The 14,709-nt window shown below is 44.4% G+C and overlaps 1 protein-coding gene across 2 annotated transcripts in view; it reads right to left on the reverse strand.

The window, feature by feature from the left end:
- Window positions 1-14,709, reverse strand: part of LOC121005278 (alpha-2-macroglobulin-like protein 1) — a 234,254-nt gene that overhangs the window by 38,842 nt on the left and 180,703 nt on the right. For both annotated transcript variants that reach the window (XM_040437916.1, XM_040437917.1), the window contains exons 27-30: window positions 13,654-13,810; window positions 1,647-1,721; window positions 1,366-1,528; window positions 974-1,185 (exon numbers count right to left, since the gene is read on the reverse strand). In XM_040437916.1, the coding sequence (XP_040293850.1) occupies window positions 974-1,185; window positions 1,366-1,528; window positions 1,647-1,721; window positions 13,654-13,810 (607 nt within the window). The remainder of the gene's footprint in view (window positions 1-973; window positions 1,186-1,365; window positions 1,529-1,646; window positions 1,722-13,653; window positions 13,811-14,709) is intronic.

Below are 14,709 nucleotides of genomic sequence, written 5' to 3' on the forward strand. Positions count from 1 at the left end.
GATTTCAAAATGGTGAACAAGAAACCACTTGGGCCAGCGAAGACAATATGATTGCAACGGTGCCAACTGGAAGTGTAGTACCCCAGACCATGGGTACTCCAGATTGTTTATTGTATTTCACTGTTTGTTTCCTGGCTATCGGTACCAGCAAAGTTGGTAGGAACAGAGATAATCCCCCTGTTCTTCCCCTCTTGGAAGGAGTGGGCTGGTGCTGCTTCGTGTCTAGAGAGGAAGCAACCTGCAGTGCTCCTACTAGAGCGACCTGCTACATTCTACAGACACTGCTGTGATGGGAGCTATAACGGGCCACAGAAACCCTCGTCATCACCAAACGAGTATTGTCTAAGTGCTGAATCGCCACCAACCAACCTGCCTCAATATCCTTGCTGGTGCCAAAAGAGAACTGCACTAAAGGCTGCTGCTACTGCAGTAAAAAAGGACTTTGTTACGTTCAATTCTGGCCTCGTTCTTCAGTGCTACAACTTTCACTGCAACGGACCCTAAGGAGCGACAGCCTGAGACTACAAGTACACTACATCAGGGCCACTATCACTCCCATCCTCTACACTAGGGGTGCATAACATGCGGCCCTCGATACCATTCTGTGTGGCCCCCAATCATCTAACATGTATGTCTGTGTCTTGTGGCTGCTCACATGTATCTTTCATCTATTTTCCCATTAGATGGGAGTCCTGAAGTGTAACCAGACATTTAGGATATATAGTGTATGTACAATATGTCATAACACAGCATTTCAGTTGGTAATACCCATTTAAGTTTTATTTTTGGCTCTTGGAATTGGTTCAGGCTGACAATGTGGCCCCCAACCAGAAAAGGTTGTGCACCCCGGCTCTACACCGACACGGGGGCTTGCTGCAAAGGTACCAAGGAGCGAACTGAAGCTTTGCTCTCCGCTTTATTCCCCCTGTTGGTATATTGGAGTAGTAGTTATTACATGAGATTTGCCACATACCTGAGTGGAGGCAAAGCCGCCATTTGCATTCTGTTGTTTGGTTAACCAGCGGACAGTTGCTGCCATATTCCCGCGCTCCTTCTCAGTTGGAGTTTTTTTAGAGGAGTAGCTCAGGAGGAGATAGCCTGTTATCTCCACATCCACAGATTTCGGCTTTGACCAGTATGATTCGGAATGGGATTTAGCCTCCTGGGTCCAGTACAGTAAACCATCTGCAAAGTAAAATTAGAAAATTCCAGTAGAAACATCAATGGACACACGTTCTAGAGAACTTTACGGCAATGATTGACCAAGGCTTGGCTCATGTGGCGTTGTGTCATTGCTTGGTTGGGCTGACGGTGAAGACAGAAGTCTATGACTATCGAATCACATGGAGATTGCTTGCTCTTTACCGGCTTTGGTGGCTTTTTCATCCAACTTCTGCATGACAGCCGCCCTGTTCTCCTCATCCTCGGCCAACGTGAATGCATAAGCCTTCAGGGCCAGTTTGTAGATGGAGGCCAAATCCAGAGACTCATTCTTAATACACGTCATAGCCCGATCCACAACCGGATCCTACAGAAGAAAACGACAGATTGAAAAAAAAAGAGTAAAACTACTTTGTTTTTAGGATGTAGTAGATTACTCCTCAGGACCAGTAAACAAAACCCAAGATCCGGGACTAGTCACTTACACTAGATTCTGTGCCCGACTCCATTAATGCAGATACAACATATGAAGTTAGAGAAACCTCGTCATCCACACCGCCCTGAGGAAACCAACAGAGGAGAAAAGGAATCGTAAATGCAATGTCAGCAAAATATATCAGAACAGATGGTAACCAGGAGGGTTCTTTACAGTATATTCCTGATAAATGCAGCACATAACTACTACCCCCAGTGTGTTTCCAGTACTATAATGACACTATATGCTTCTCTATATATACACCACTATATATGCTCCACTATGCATGCTGCAAATAGTCCGCTATATATGCTCTACTATATATTATATGCTGCACTGTATATGTTCCTCTAAATATGATCTACTGCACATAGTCCACTATATAGTCTCCAGTATAGATGATCCTCGATATATTCTTTTCTATATAAGCTCTCTATAGTCCACTACATGTGATCCTCTATATGTGCTCTTCGACAACCTCAATTCCCAAAAATTTGGGGCGCTATGTAAACACAGAATACAACGATCTGGAGATTTCATGGTCACTGCACAAGCTCAGGAACACGTCCAGAAATCACTGTGTGTGGGGAGCACCTGACACCATAGGGAGTGTGACAGGGGACTGCGGGTGGCCCCGCTCCGCCCGCCCTCCTTTTAGTTGTCCCCTGGTGGGTCTACTCCCCACCTTCCCTTAGTTTAGGATGGGGTATAACCCCCCTTCCAGATTCACAGAAAACGATCAGGGAAAGGGTTAATGCTGAACCCTCTTTCCTCCTCCCATGGTGCTGGGCGGTATTAACCCCGGCTATAGGTTATATATCCCCCCCACCCTTTCCTGTCCGGTCTCTTGGCTGGAGTAACGCTTGGTACTCACCACCTGCAGCCCATGCTCAGCCAAGATGTCCGCAGATGATGACTCCCTCAGGGCTGCTCTCCTAGCAAGAATTAGCTCGCTCGGATGGGGAGGGTTGGTTGTGGTCTTTTCTGGACGACCTATGCATTCCCCCTCCACATCCCTCTCCCTCTTCAGCCCCATTAGCTCTCTTGGTGTCGGGGCGCATTGCGCCTACACAGTCTTCTGCCTGGGGGGGCGGCATTTCGGCAGTCTGCCCAGCATTCCCGCCCCCCACCCGTTTAGGTCACAGTCCCCCTAATGTTGGTGCTTCTGGTTACAGGGCACGTATGGCAACAGTGGCCTCCCCAGTCATGGAGGAATGGCATTACCTCAGGCTTAGCTGGCCCCGTCCCTTCCTACTGCTGCCTGCCGTCCTTCCCAGCAGCCATCGCTTGCGCGGGAACCCGGCTCCAGGCAGAACATGGGTGCCCTTGCCAGCTCATCCTCGGCTGCTGAGAAGCCTCCCACTCCTCCACCAACTATGCCATCCCCCCTTACTGAGCATCCTCAACTCCTGCAGCCTAAGAATGATAATTTTGTCCCACTGCATAATTTGGCGTCCGTGTAACCGTACCATGGTCCTTCTCATTGCATCAGCACGCTAGGGGCGCATTTGGCAAATTTGGGCGAATCAATATGTCGATATTTGGTCCTTAGTCACGGTAGACCAACACACGGTGTAGGCCTCGAGTCACTAAGACCACAAATAATTGCCTCCAAGCCTTTTCTGTCTTAGGATGTGTAATGGGTCAGCGGCACCCAGATCGTTGTTCAGAACTCTTCATTTACCAGGACACCATATACATGGGGGCTCCGCATGGTGGAGATATGACGAGGAGTTTCGTTGACCGTTGTCCTTGCAACCCAATATTGGTTGTGGGATTAAGGCGACCGACATGTGGCTGCGACTTATGTTGTCTCAGAAGCCACCCTTACTCAGAGCGTCCGCCGGGCTCTTCGGCACCGGGATCGGTGACCGTCCGACGTCCTGGGCTGTTGGCTGTTCAGTGAGGGTCATTGTAGGTTCACGGGCCTTTGCAAGTACAAGCACGAGTGCTCCACTTGCAGGGGTCCCCACGCAGCCGCTCGTTGTTGCCGCTCCCCAAACAAGACCCAGAAGCCCCCTCACGCATGGTGACCCTAAGGACACTGGTGTCTGTAACCAAGATGTCCCCCTGGCTAGATCTCTACCCCCAATAAATTGTTGCTGGCTCAGCTACAATTGTGGCTTTAATTTATTTTTATTTTTTATCCCCTTTGTTTTAAGCAGGTTTCCCGTTTTTGCAGATAACCTTAAATCAGCACAGGAGCAGCCTGTTCATGGGTAGGATGGAGGGCCCCTTTATTTCCCCTCCATTCCCAAATCTCTGTGTTTCCTCCCTGGGTATAGTTCACAAGAAGGAATTTAGGAAGTTTCATTTAATGCCATCCCCCCAGAGGACGCTTCGGTCTCCTATGTCTCTTTTGACAGAGCAGTTGCCCTTGTTAGAAAGGCAGGCCGCGGGGCACTTTTGGCAAATTCAGATATTGAGTCCCGTGTGCCCAGTCCGTCTGGTTACGGAGTATAGAGACTTGCGCCAGGGGGTAATAGTTTCTTGGTGCACCCCACAAAATTTCATTTTACTTCCATTTTCAAACGTTGCCTTAGGGAGGTTGGTTCCGATCCTCGCGAATATAGAACTCATTCATTCCCTATCGGCGCTGCGACCGAGGTGGCTAGGGCAGACCTCTTCGAGGCCAACATTATGTGCATTAATAGGTGGTGCTCTATGTGTTTTGTGAGCTATGTCCGACCTGATCTCCTCAATATATCTCCTAAAATTTTTTTGAAAATTAGCTGCATATGTTTATGCAGTTATTTTTACAGGGGTTCCACGTCCGGTGGTCTGGATTATCGGTCATTCTTATGTCTAATCTAGGTGGCCCAGAGAGCGGAGTGCAGGCTGGGCGGCAGGACTCTAGGCTTTCGTGAAGTCGACGTTTTCTGGCGAGGCATTTGGGCCTCCGATGGTCCCAGGTTCTTCCCGAGTTGGTGGAGATTAGCAGATCCTCGTTCGGTCCAGTGATCCTGGCGATCCATGCGGGCGGTAATGATCTCTGCACTCTTCGCCTGGCCAAACTCATGACCTTAATGCGTTCGGACACGGAACGACTGGCCTCCTTTTTCCCTGAAATGGTGCTGGTCTGGTCAGAGATCATTCCCCGGTTTGTTTAGCATGGAGCTAGGGAAGTGGAAGCAATGGAAAAGTGCCGCAGGATGGTTAACTCCCACATTTCTCATTTTATTAGGACTCAGGGAGGTTTAGTAAACTGCCATTGCCAATTGGAAGGTGACCAGGTGGAGTCCACCTCTCCGATATTGGTCTTGATATTTTCCTAGAACAAGCAATGTTTTTGTTGGGTGGTGGTCGGAGGCCTGGGTAGGATTACAGGCTCCTCCATGGCAGATTGAAGACAGTTCGGAACACATGGTGGCGTTTAAATGGCGGACTTGCCTGCTGGGAGTCCAGCGGCTGGCATACCGCGCCATGTGGTCAGTGGTTTCCAGCTGTTTTAAAGGTCGTCGATTTATGCTGTTACAAATGAAAGGATAAAAGCTGTGGCCGATCACCACCCTACAGAAAGGTTGTTAGGTGTTGGGGGGGGGGGGGGGGGTCAAGGGATTGTGGATGGTTTCTGGGTCTACCAGCAGTTGTCTTAAGAACAAATCAAGAAATCAATGCATAAGCTCAGGAACATGTCCAGAAATCAATGCGCCGACTCAGGAACATGTCCAGAAATCACGCCGCCAGCTAAGCAACACTTCCAGAAATCACTGCGCAGGCTCAGGAACATGTCATGAAATCACTGCGCAGGCTTAGGAACACATCCAGAAATCACTGCGCGACTCAGGAACATGTCCAGAAATCACTGCACAGGCTCAGGAACACATCCAGAAATCACTGCGTGACTCAGGAACACGTCCAGAAATCACTGCGCAGGCTCAGGAACACATCCAGAAATCACTGCGCGACTCAGGAACACATCCAGAAATCACTGCGCAGGCTTAGGAACACATCCAGAAATCACAGCGCCGACTCAGGAACACGTCCAGAAATCACTGCGCAGGCTCAGGAACACATCCAGAAATCACTGCGCAGGCTCAGGAACACATTCAGAAATCACTACGCAGGCTCAGGAACACATCCAGAAATCACTACGCAGGCTTAGGAACACATCCAGAAATCACTGCGCCGACTCAGGAACACATCCAGAAATCACTGCGCAGGCTTAAGAACACATCCAGAAATCACTGCGCAGGCTCAGGAACACATCCATAAATCACTGCGCAGGCTTAAGAACAGATCCAGAAATCACTGCGCCGACTCAGGAACACATCCATAAATCACTGCGCAGGCTTAGGAACACATCCAGAAATCACTGCGCAGACTCAGGAACACGTCCAGAAATCACTGCGCAGGCTCAGGAACACATCCAGAAATCACTGCGCAGGCTCAGGAACACATCCAGAAATCACTGCGCAGGCTTAAGAACACATCCAGAAATCACTGCGCAGGCTTAGGAACACATCCATAAATCACTGCGCAGGCTTAAGAACAGATCCAGAAATCACTGCGCCGACTCAGGAACACATCCATAAATCACTGCGCAGGCTTAGGAACACATCCAGAAATCACTGCGCAGACTCAGGAACACATCCAGAAATCACTGCGCAGACTCAGGAACACGTCCAGAAATCACTGCGCAGGCTCAGGAACACATCCAGAAATCACTGCGCAGACTCAGGAACACGTCCAGAAATCACTGCGCAGGCTCAGGAACACATCCAGAAATCACTGCGCAGACTCAGGAACACATCCAGAAATCACTGCTCAGGCTCAGGAACACATCTAGAAATTACTGCAGCGGCTCAGGAACACGTCCAGAAATCACTGCGCCGACTCAGGAACACATCCATAAATCACTGCGCAGGCTTAGGAACACATCCAGAAATCACTGCGCAGGCTCAGGAACACATCCAGAAATCACTGCGCAGGCTCAGGAACACATCCAGAAATCACTGCGCAGGCTTAAGAACACATCCAGAAATCACTGCGCAGGCTTAGGAACACATCCAGAAATCACTGCGCCGACTCAGGAACACATCCAGAAATCACTGCGCAGGCTCAGGAACACATCCAGAAATCACTGCGCAGGCTTAAGAACACATCCAGAAATCACTGCGCAGGCTCAGGAACACGTCCATAAATCACTGCGCCGACTCAGGAACACATCCATAAATCACTGCGCAGGCTTAGGAACACGTCCAGAAATCACTGCGCAGGCTCAGGAACACATCCAGAAATCACTGCGCAGACTCAGGAACACATCCAGAAATCACTGCTCAGGCTCAGGAACACATCCAGAAATCACTGCTCAGGCTCAGGAACACATCCAGAAATCACTGCTCAGGCTCAGGAACACATCCAGAAATCACTGCTCAGGCTCAGGAACACATCCAGAAATCACTGCGCAGGCTCAGGAACACATCCAGAAATCACTGCTCAGGCTCAGGAGCACATCCAGAAATCACTGCGCAGACTCAGGAACACATCCAGAAATCACTGCGCAGGCTTAGGAACACATCCAGAAATCACTGCTCAGGCTTAGGAACACGTCCAGAAATCACTGCGCAGGCTCAGGAACACATCCAGAAATCACTGCGCAGACTCAGGAACACATCCAGAAATCACTGCTCAGGCTCAGGAACACATCCAGAAATCACTGCTCAGGCTTAGGAACACATCCAGAAATCACTGCGCAGGCTTAGGAACACATCCATAAATCACTGCGCAGGCTTAGGAACACATCCAGAAATCACTGCGCAGGCTCAGGAACACATCCAGAAATCACTGCTCAGGCTCAGGAACACATCCAGAAATCACTGCGCAGGCTCAGGAACACATCCAGAAATCACTGCTCAGGCTCAGGAACACATCCAGAAATCACTGCGCAGGCTCAGGAACACATCCAGAAATCACTGCGCAGACTCAGGAACACATCCAGAAATCACTGCGCAGACTCAGGAACACATCCAGAAATCACTGCTCAGGCTCAGGAACACATCCAGAAATCACTGCTCAGGCTCAGGAACACATCCAGAAATCACTGCTCAGGCTCAGGAACACATCCAGAAATCACTGCTCAGGCTCAGGAACACATCTAGAAATTACTGCAGCGGCTCAGGAACACGTCCAGAAATCAATGCGCCGACTCAGGAACACATCCATGAATCACTGCGCAGGCTCAGGAACACATCCAGAAATCACTGCGCAGGCTTAAGAACACGTCCAGAAATCATTGTCTGTGAGCACAGCTTACCGTGCAATCCACAAATGCAGTTTAGAGCCGTATGAAGAGAAGACGCCATAGGCATATACTTTTTGGAAACCACAGATGCCGTGTTCTACAGACTCAAGAGGAGAGGGATTCAGGAGGAGCAAGTGCATGGAGGATGGGAGTGGTAGTGGCTCTGGTAATGATAGCAAGACATGGCCCTGAAACAAAGCTTTTGAGATGCCTTTCTGTCAAGATCTAAATGAGGTCATTTTCTTCATGGGAAGGTGAAAGGTCCCCAATCTGATATTCTATGAGTATAATACGGGTCAATGAGATTTACCTTTATCATTGCATTCTGATTATATTCACACAGCGCCCCAACTGTTTGTGGATGTGAGGTTGTATCTAAGCTCCCTTCATATGATCAGCTATATACTAAAAGTTCACTATATATGCTCCACTATATAGTACATGATCCTCCATATATACCCTCTACATATAATCCTTTATATATGCTCAACTATGTGTATATAAGCTCCCCCTATCTATATATGCTCCTCTATATAAGCTCCCCCTATCTATATATGCTCCTCTATATAAGCTCCCCCTATCTATATATGATCCTCTATATAAGCTTCCCCTATCTATATATGATCCTCTATATAAGCTCCCCCTATCTATATATGCTCCTCTATATAAGCTCCCCCTATCTATATATGCTCCTCTATATAAGTTCCCCCTATCTATATATGCTCCTCTATATAAGTTCCCCCTATCTATATATGCTCCTCTATATAAGCTCCCCCTATCTATATATGCTCCTCTATATAAGCTCCCCCTATCTATATATGCTCCTCTATATAAGTTCCCCCTATCTATATATGATCCTCTATATAAGCTCCCCCTATCTATATATGCTCCTCTATATAAGCTCCCCCTATCTATATATGCTCCTCTATATAAGCTCCCCCTATCTATATATGCTCCTCTATATAAGCTCCCCCTATCTATATATGCTCCTCTATATAAGCGCCCCCTATCTATATATGATCCTCTATATAAGTTCCCCCTATCTATATATGATCCTCTATATAAGCTCCCCCTATCTATATATGATCCTCTATATAAGCTCCCCCTATCTATATATGCTCCTCTATATAAGTTCCCCCTATCTATATATGATCCTCTATATAAGCTCCCCCTATCTATATATGATCCTCTATATAAGCTCCCCCTATCTATATATGATCCTCTATATAAGCTCCCCCTATCTATATATGCTCCTCTATATAAGTTCCCCCTATCTATATATGATCCTCTATATAAGCTCCCCCTATCTATATATGCTCCTCTATATAAGCTCCCCCTATCTATATATGCTCCTCTATATAAGTTCCCCCTATCTATATATGATCCTCTATATAAGCTCCCCCTATCTATATATGATCCTCTATATAAGCTCCCCCTATCTATATATGCTCCTCTATATAAGTTCCCCCTATCTATATATGATCCTCTATATAAGCTCCCCCTATCTATATATGCTCCTCTATATAAGCTCCCCCTATCTATATATGCTCCTCTATATAAGCTCCCCCTATCTATATATGCTCCTCTATATAAGTTCCCCCTATCTATATATGATCCTCTATATAAGCTCCCCCTATCTATATATGCTCCTCTATATAAGCTCCCCCTATCTATATATGCTCCTCTATATAAGCTCCCCCTATCTATATATGCTCCTCTATATAAGCTCCCCCTATCTATATATGATCCTCTATATAAGCTCCCCCTATCTATATATGATCCTCTATATAAGCTCCCCCTATCTATATATGCTCCTCTATATAAGTTCCCCCTATCTATATATGATCCTCTATATAAGTTCCCCCTATCTATATATGATCCTCTATATAAGCTCCCCCTATCTATATATGCTCCTCTATATAAGCTCCCCCTATCTATATATGATCCTCTATATAAGCTTCCCCTATCTATATATGATCCTCTATATAAGCTCCCCCTATCTATATATGCTCCTCTATATAAGTTCCCCCTATCTATATATGATCCTCTATATAAGTTCCCCCTATCTATATATGATCCTCTATATAAGCTCCCCCTATCTATATATGCTCCTCTATATAAGCTCCCCCTATCTATATATGCTCCTCTATATAAGCTCCTCCTATCTATATATGATCCTCTATATAAGCTCCCCCTATCTATATATGCTCCTCTATATAAGCTCCCCCTATCTATATATGATCCTCTATATAAGCTCCCCCTATCTATATATGCTCCTCTATATAAGCTCCCCCTATCTATATATGCTCCTCTATATAAGCTCCCCCTATCTATATATGATCCTCTATATAAGCTCCCCCTATCTATATATGCTCCTCTATATAAGCTCCCCCCTATCTATATATGCTCCTCTATATAAGCTCCCCCTATCTATATATGATCCTCTATATAAGCTCCCCCTATCTATATATGATCCTCTATATAAGCTTCCCCTATCTATATATGCTCCTCTATATAAGTTCCCCCTATCTATATATGATCCTCTATATAAGCTCCCCCTATCTATATATGCTCCTCTATATAAGCTCCCCCTATCTATATATGATCCTCTATATAAGCTCCCCCTATCTATATATGCTCCTCTATATAAGTTCCCCCTATCTATATATGATCCTCTATATAAGTTACCCCTATCTATATATGATCCTCTATATAAGCTCCCCCTATCTATATATGCTCCTCTATATAAGCTCCCCCTATCTATATATGCTCCTCTATATAAGCTCCCCCTATCTATATATGATCCTCTATATAAGTTCCCCCTATCTATATATGATCCTCTATATAAGCTCCCCCTATCTATATATGATCCTCTATATAAGCTCCCCCTATCTATATATGCTCCTCTATATAAGTTCCCCCTATCTATATATGATCCTCTATATAAGCTCCCCCTATCTATATATGATCCTCTATATAAGCTCCCCCTATCTATATATGATCCTCTATATAAGCTCCCCCTATCTATATATGCTCCTCTATATAAGTTCCCCCTATCTATATATGATCCTCTATATAAGCTCCCCCTATCTATATATGCTCCTCTATATAAGCTCCCCCTATCTATATATGCTCCTCTATATAAGTTCCCCCTATCTATATATGATCCTCTATATAAGCTCCCCCTATCTATATATGCTCCTCTATATAAGCTCCCCCTATCTATATATGCTCCTCTATATAAGCTCCCCCTATCTATATATGATCCTCTATATAAGCTCCCCCTATCTATATATGATCCTCTATATAAGCTCCCCCTATCTATATATGCTCCTCTATATAAGTTCCCCCTATCTATATATGATCCTCTATATAAGTTCCCCCTATCTATATATGATCCTCTATATAAGCTCCCCCTATCTATATATGCTCCTCTATATAAGCTCCCCCTATCTATATATGATCCTCTATATAAGCTTCCCCTATCTATATATGATCCTCTATATAAGCTCCCCCTATCTATATATGCTCCTCTATATAAGTTCCCCCTATCTATATATGATCCTCTATATAAGTTCCCCCTATCTATATATGATCCTCTATATAAGCTCCCCCTATCTATATATGCTCCTCTATATAAGCTCCCCCTATCTATATATGCTCCTCTATATAAGCTCCCCCTATCTATATATGATCCTCTATATAAGCTCCCCCTATCTATATATGCTCCTCTATATAAGCTCCCCCTATCTATATATGATCCTCTATATAAGCTCCCCCTATCTATATATGCTCCTCTATATAAGCTCCCCCTATCTATATATGCTCCTCTATATAAGCTCCCCCTATCTATATATGATCCTCTATATAAGCTCTTCCTATCTATATATGCTCCTCTATATAAGCTCCCCCCTATCTATATATGCTCCTCTATATAAGCTCCCCCTATCTATATATGATCCTCTATATAAGCTCCCCCTATCTATATATGATCCTCTATATAAGCTTCCCCTATCTATATATGCTCCTCTATATAAGTTCCCCCTATCTATATATGATCCTCTATATAAGCTCCCCCTATCTATATATGCTCCTCTATATAAGCTCCCCCTATCTATATATGATCCTCTATATAAGCTCCCCCTATCTATATATGCTCCTCTATATAAGTTCCCCCTATCTATATATGATCCTCTATATAAGTTACCCCTATCTATATATGATCCTCTATATAAGCTCCCCCTATCTATATATGCTCCTCTATATAAGCTCCCCCTATCTATATATGCTCCTCTATATAAGTTCCCCCTATCTATATATGCTCCTCTATATAAGCTCCCCCTATCTATATATGCTCCTCTATATAAGCTCCCCCTATCTATATATGCTCCTCTATATAAGCTCCCCCTATCTATATATGCTCCTCTATATAAGCTCCCCCTATCTATATATGCTCCTCTATATAAGCTCCCCCTCTCTATATATGATCCTCTATATAAGCTCCCCCTATCTATATATGCTCCTCTATATAAGCTCCCCCTATCTATATATGATCCTCTATATAAGCTCCCCCTATCTATATATGATCCTCTATATAAGCTCCCCCTATCTATATATGCTCCTCTATATAAGTTCCCCCTATCTATATATGATCCTCTATATAAGTTCCCCCTATCTATATATGATCCTCTATATAAGCTCCCCCTATCTATATATGCTCCTCTATATAAGCTCCCCCTATCTATATATGATCCTCTATATAAGCTCCCCCTCTCTATATATGATCCTCTATATAAGCTCCCCCTATCTATATATGCTCCTCTATATAAGCTCCCCCTATCTATATATGCTCCTCTATATAAGCTCCCCCTATCTATATATGCTCCTCTATATAAGCTCCCCCTATCTATATATGCTCCTCTATATCAGTTCCCCCTATCTATATATTCTCCTCTATATAAGCTCCCCCTATCTATATATGCTCCTCTATATAAGCTCCCCCTCTCTATATATGATCCTCTATATAAGCTCCCCCTATCTATATATGCTCCTCTATATAAGCTCCCCCTATCTATATATGCTCCTCTATATAAGCTCCCCCTATCTATATATGCTCCTCTATATAAGTTCCCCCTATCTATATATGCTCCTCTATATAAGCTCCCCCTATCTATATATGATCCTCTATATAAGCTCCCCCTATCTATATATGATCCTCTATATAAGCTCCCCCTATCTATATATGCTCCTCTATATAAGTTCCCCCTATCTATATATGCTCCTCTATATAAGCTCCCCCTATCTATATATGCTCCTCTATATAAGCTCCCCCTATCTATATATGCTCCTCTATATAAGCTCCCCCTATCTATATATGCTCCTCTATATAAGCTCCCCCTATCTATATATGCTCCTCTATATGAGTTCCACCTATCTATATATGCTCCTCTATATAAGTTCCCCCTATCTATATATGCTCCTCTATATAAGCTCCCCCTATCTATATATGCTCCTCTATATAAGCTCCCCCTATCTATATATGCTCCTCTATATAAGCTCCCCCTATCTATATATGCTCCTCTATATCAGTTCCCCCTATCTATATATTCTCCTCTATATAAGTTCCCCCTATCTATATATGCTCCTCTATATAAGCTCCCCCTCTCTAAATATGCTCCTCTATACGAGTTCCACTGTATAAGCTCCACTATATCTGTCCTTCTATATAAGCTTCCTATATACGCTCCACTATGTATGCTGTCCTTCATCTCACCTTCAGGCCGTTGTTCAGCAGCCGCCCTGTGGTCTTGAAGCAGCCATTGGGCTTCTGTTGTGCCTTCAGCCAGTCCATGCCTTGTTTTATCACCTGGTCATCAATGAAGACAGTGTTCTTGGCCTGACTGAATGTCTTCATGACAAAAGCTGTGAGCCTGGAGACAAGATGGGTATGGTAAGAGGAGATGATCGTGAACATAACTAAAGATAGTCTACCCTTCCAGGCCTGTTCTTGACCACCACAACACTTATCCTGGGACAGGAGGACCAAGCGGAAGGTCATTTCCAGGTTCACAATCTACATGTGAAAGGAATGAGCCCCCGATTCCTGCAGGTCCAACGAAGCAGAAGCCAAGCCCAGGATCAGGAGAGATCTGGATCACTGGCCAGCAGATAAGATATTCTTGGAGTCCAATATAATCTATAACAAGCCCTATAAGCTGCCTACGGACACGTCTATGGTTATAACTTATTTCTATCTGATAAAGAGGATTTCAAAGACAGGGAAAAATTCATTCCCATTTTTGTTTTTCACTTCTTGCCTTCCTGGAGCCATAACTTTTTTATTTTTCCATCCACATAGCTGTATGAGGGCTGGTTTTCTGCAGAACAAGTTGTACTTACTAATGGCACCATCTAATATTGCATATGATGTAGGGGGAAAAAATCCAAATGGGTTGTAATTGGGAAAAAAAAATCTGCAACAATTTTATGGGTTTCTATGTGATAATACTGACCAGTTCCCATCATTCTCCGGGTCAGTATGATTACAGCGATACCACATTTATATAGTTTTATGGGTGCTTTTACAGCGTTCCATATGAGATAAAACTGACCTGTTCTCTTCATTCTCTGGGTCAGAACGATTACAGTGATACCACATTTATATCGTTTTATGGGTTTTGTTTTTACAGCGTTCCCTATGAGATAAAACTGACCTGTTCCCTTCATTCTCCGGGTCAGTACAATTACAGTGATACCACATTTATATCGTTTTATGGGTTTTGTGTTTACAGTGTTCCCTATGAGATAAAACTGACCTGTTCCCTTCATT

This window comes from Bufo bufo, chromosome 6 (assembly GCF_905171765.1).
Source record: "Bufo bufo chromosome 6, aBufBuf1.1, whole genome shotgun sequence".
Classification (NCBI taxonomy): Eukaryota; Metazoa; Chordata; class Amphibia; order Anura; family Bufonidae; genus Bufo; species Bufo bufo.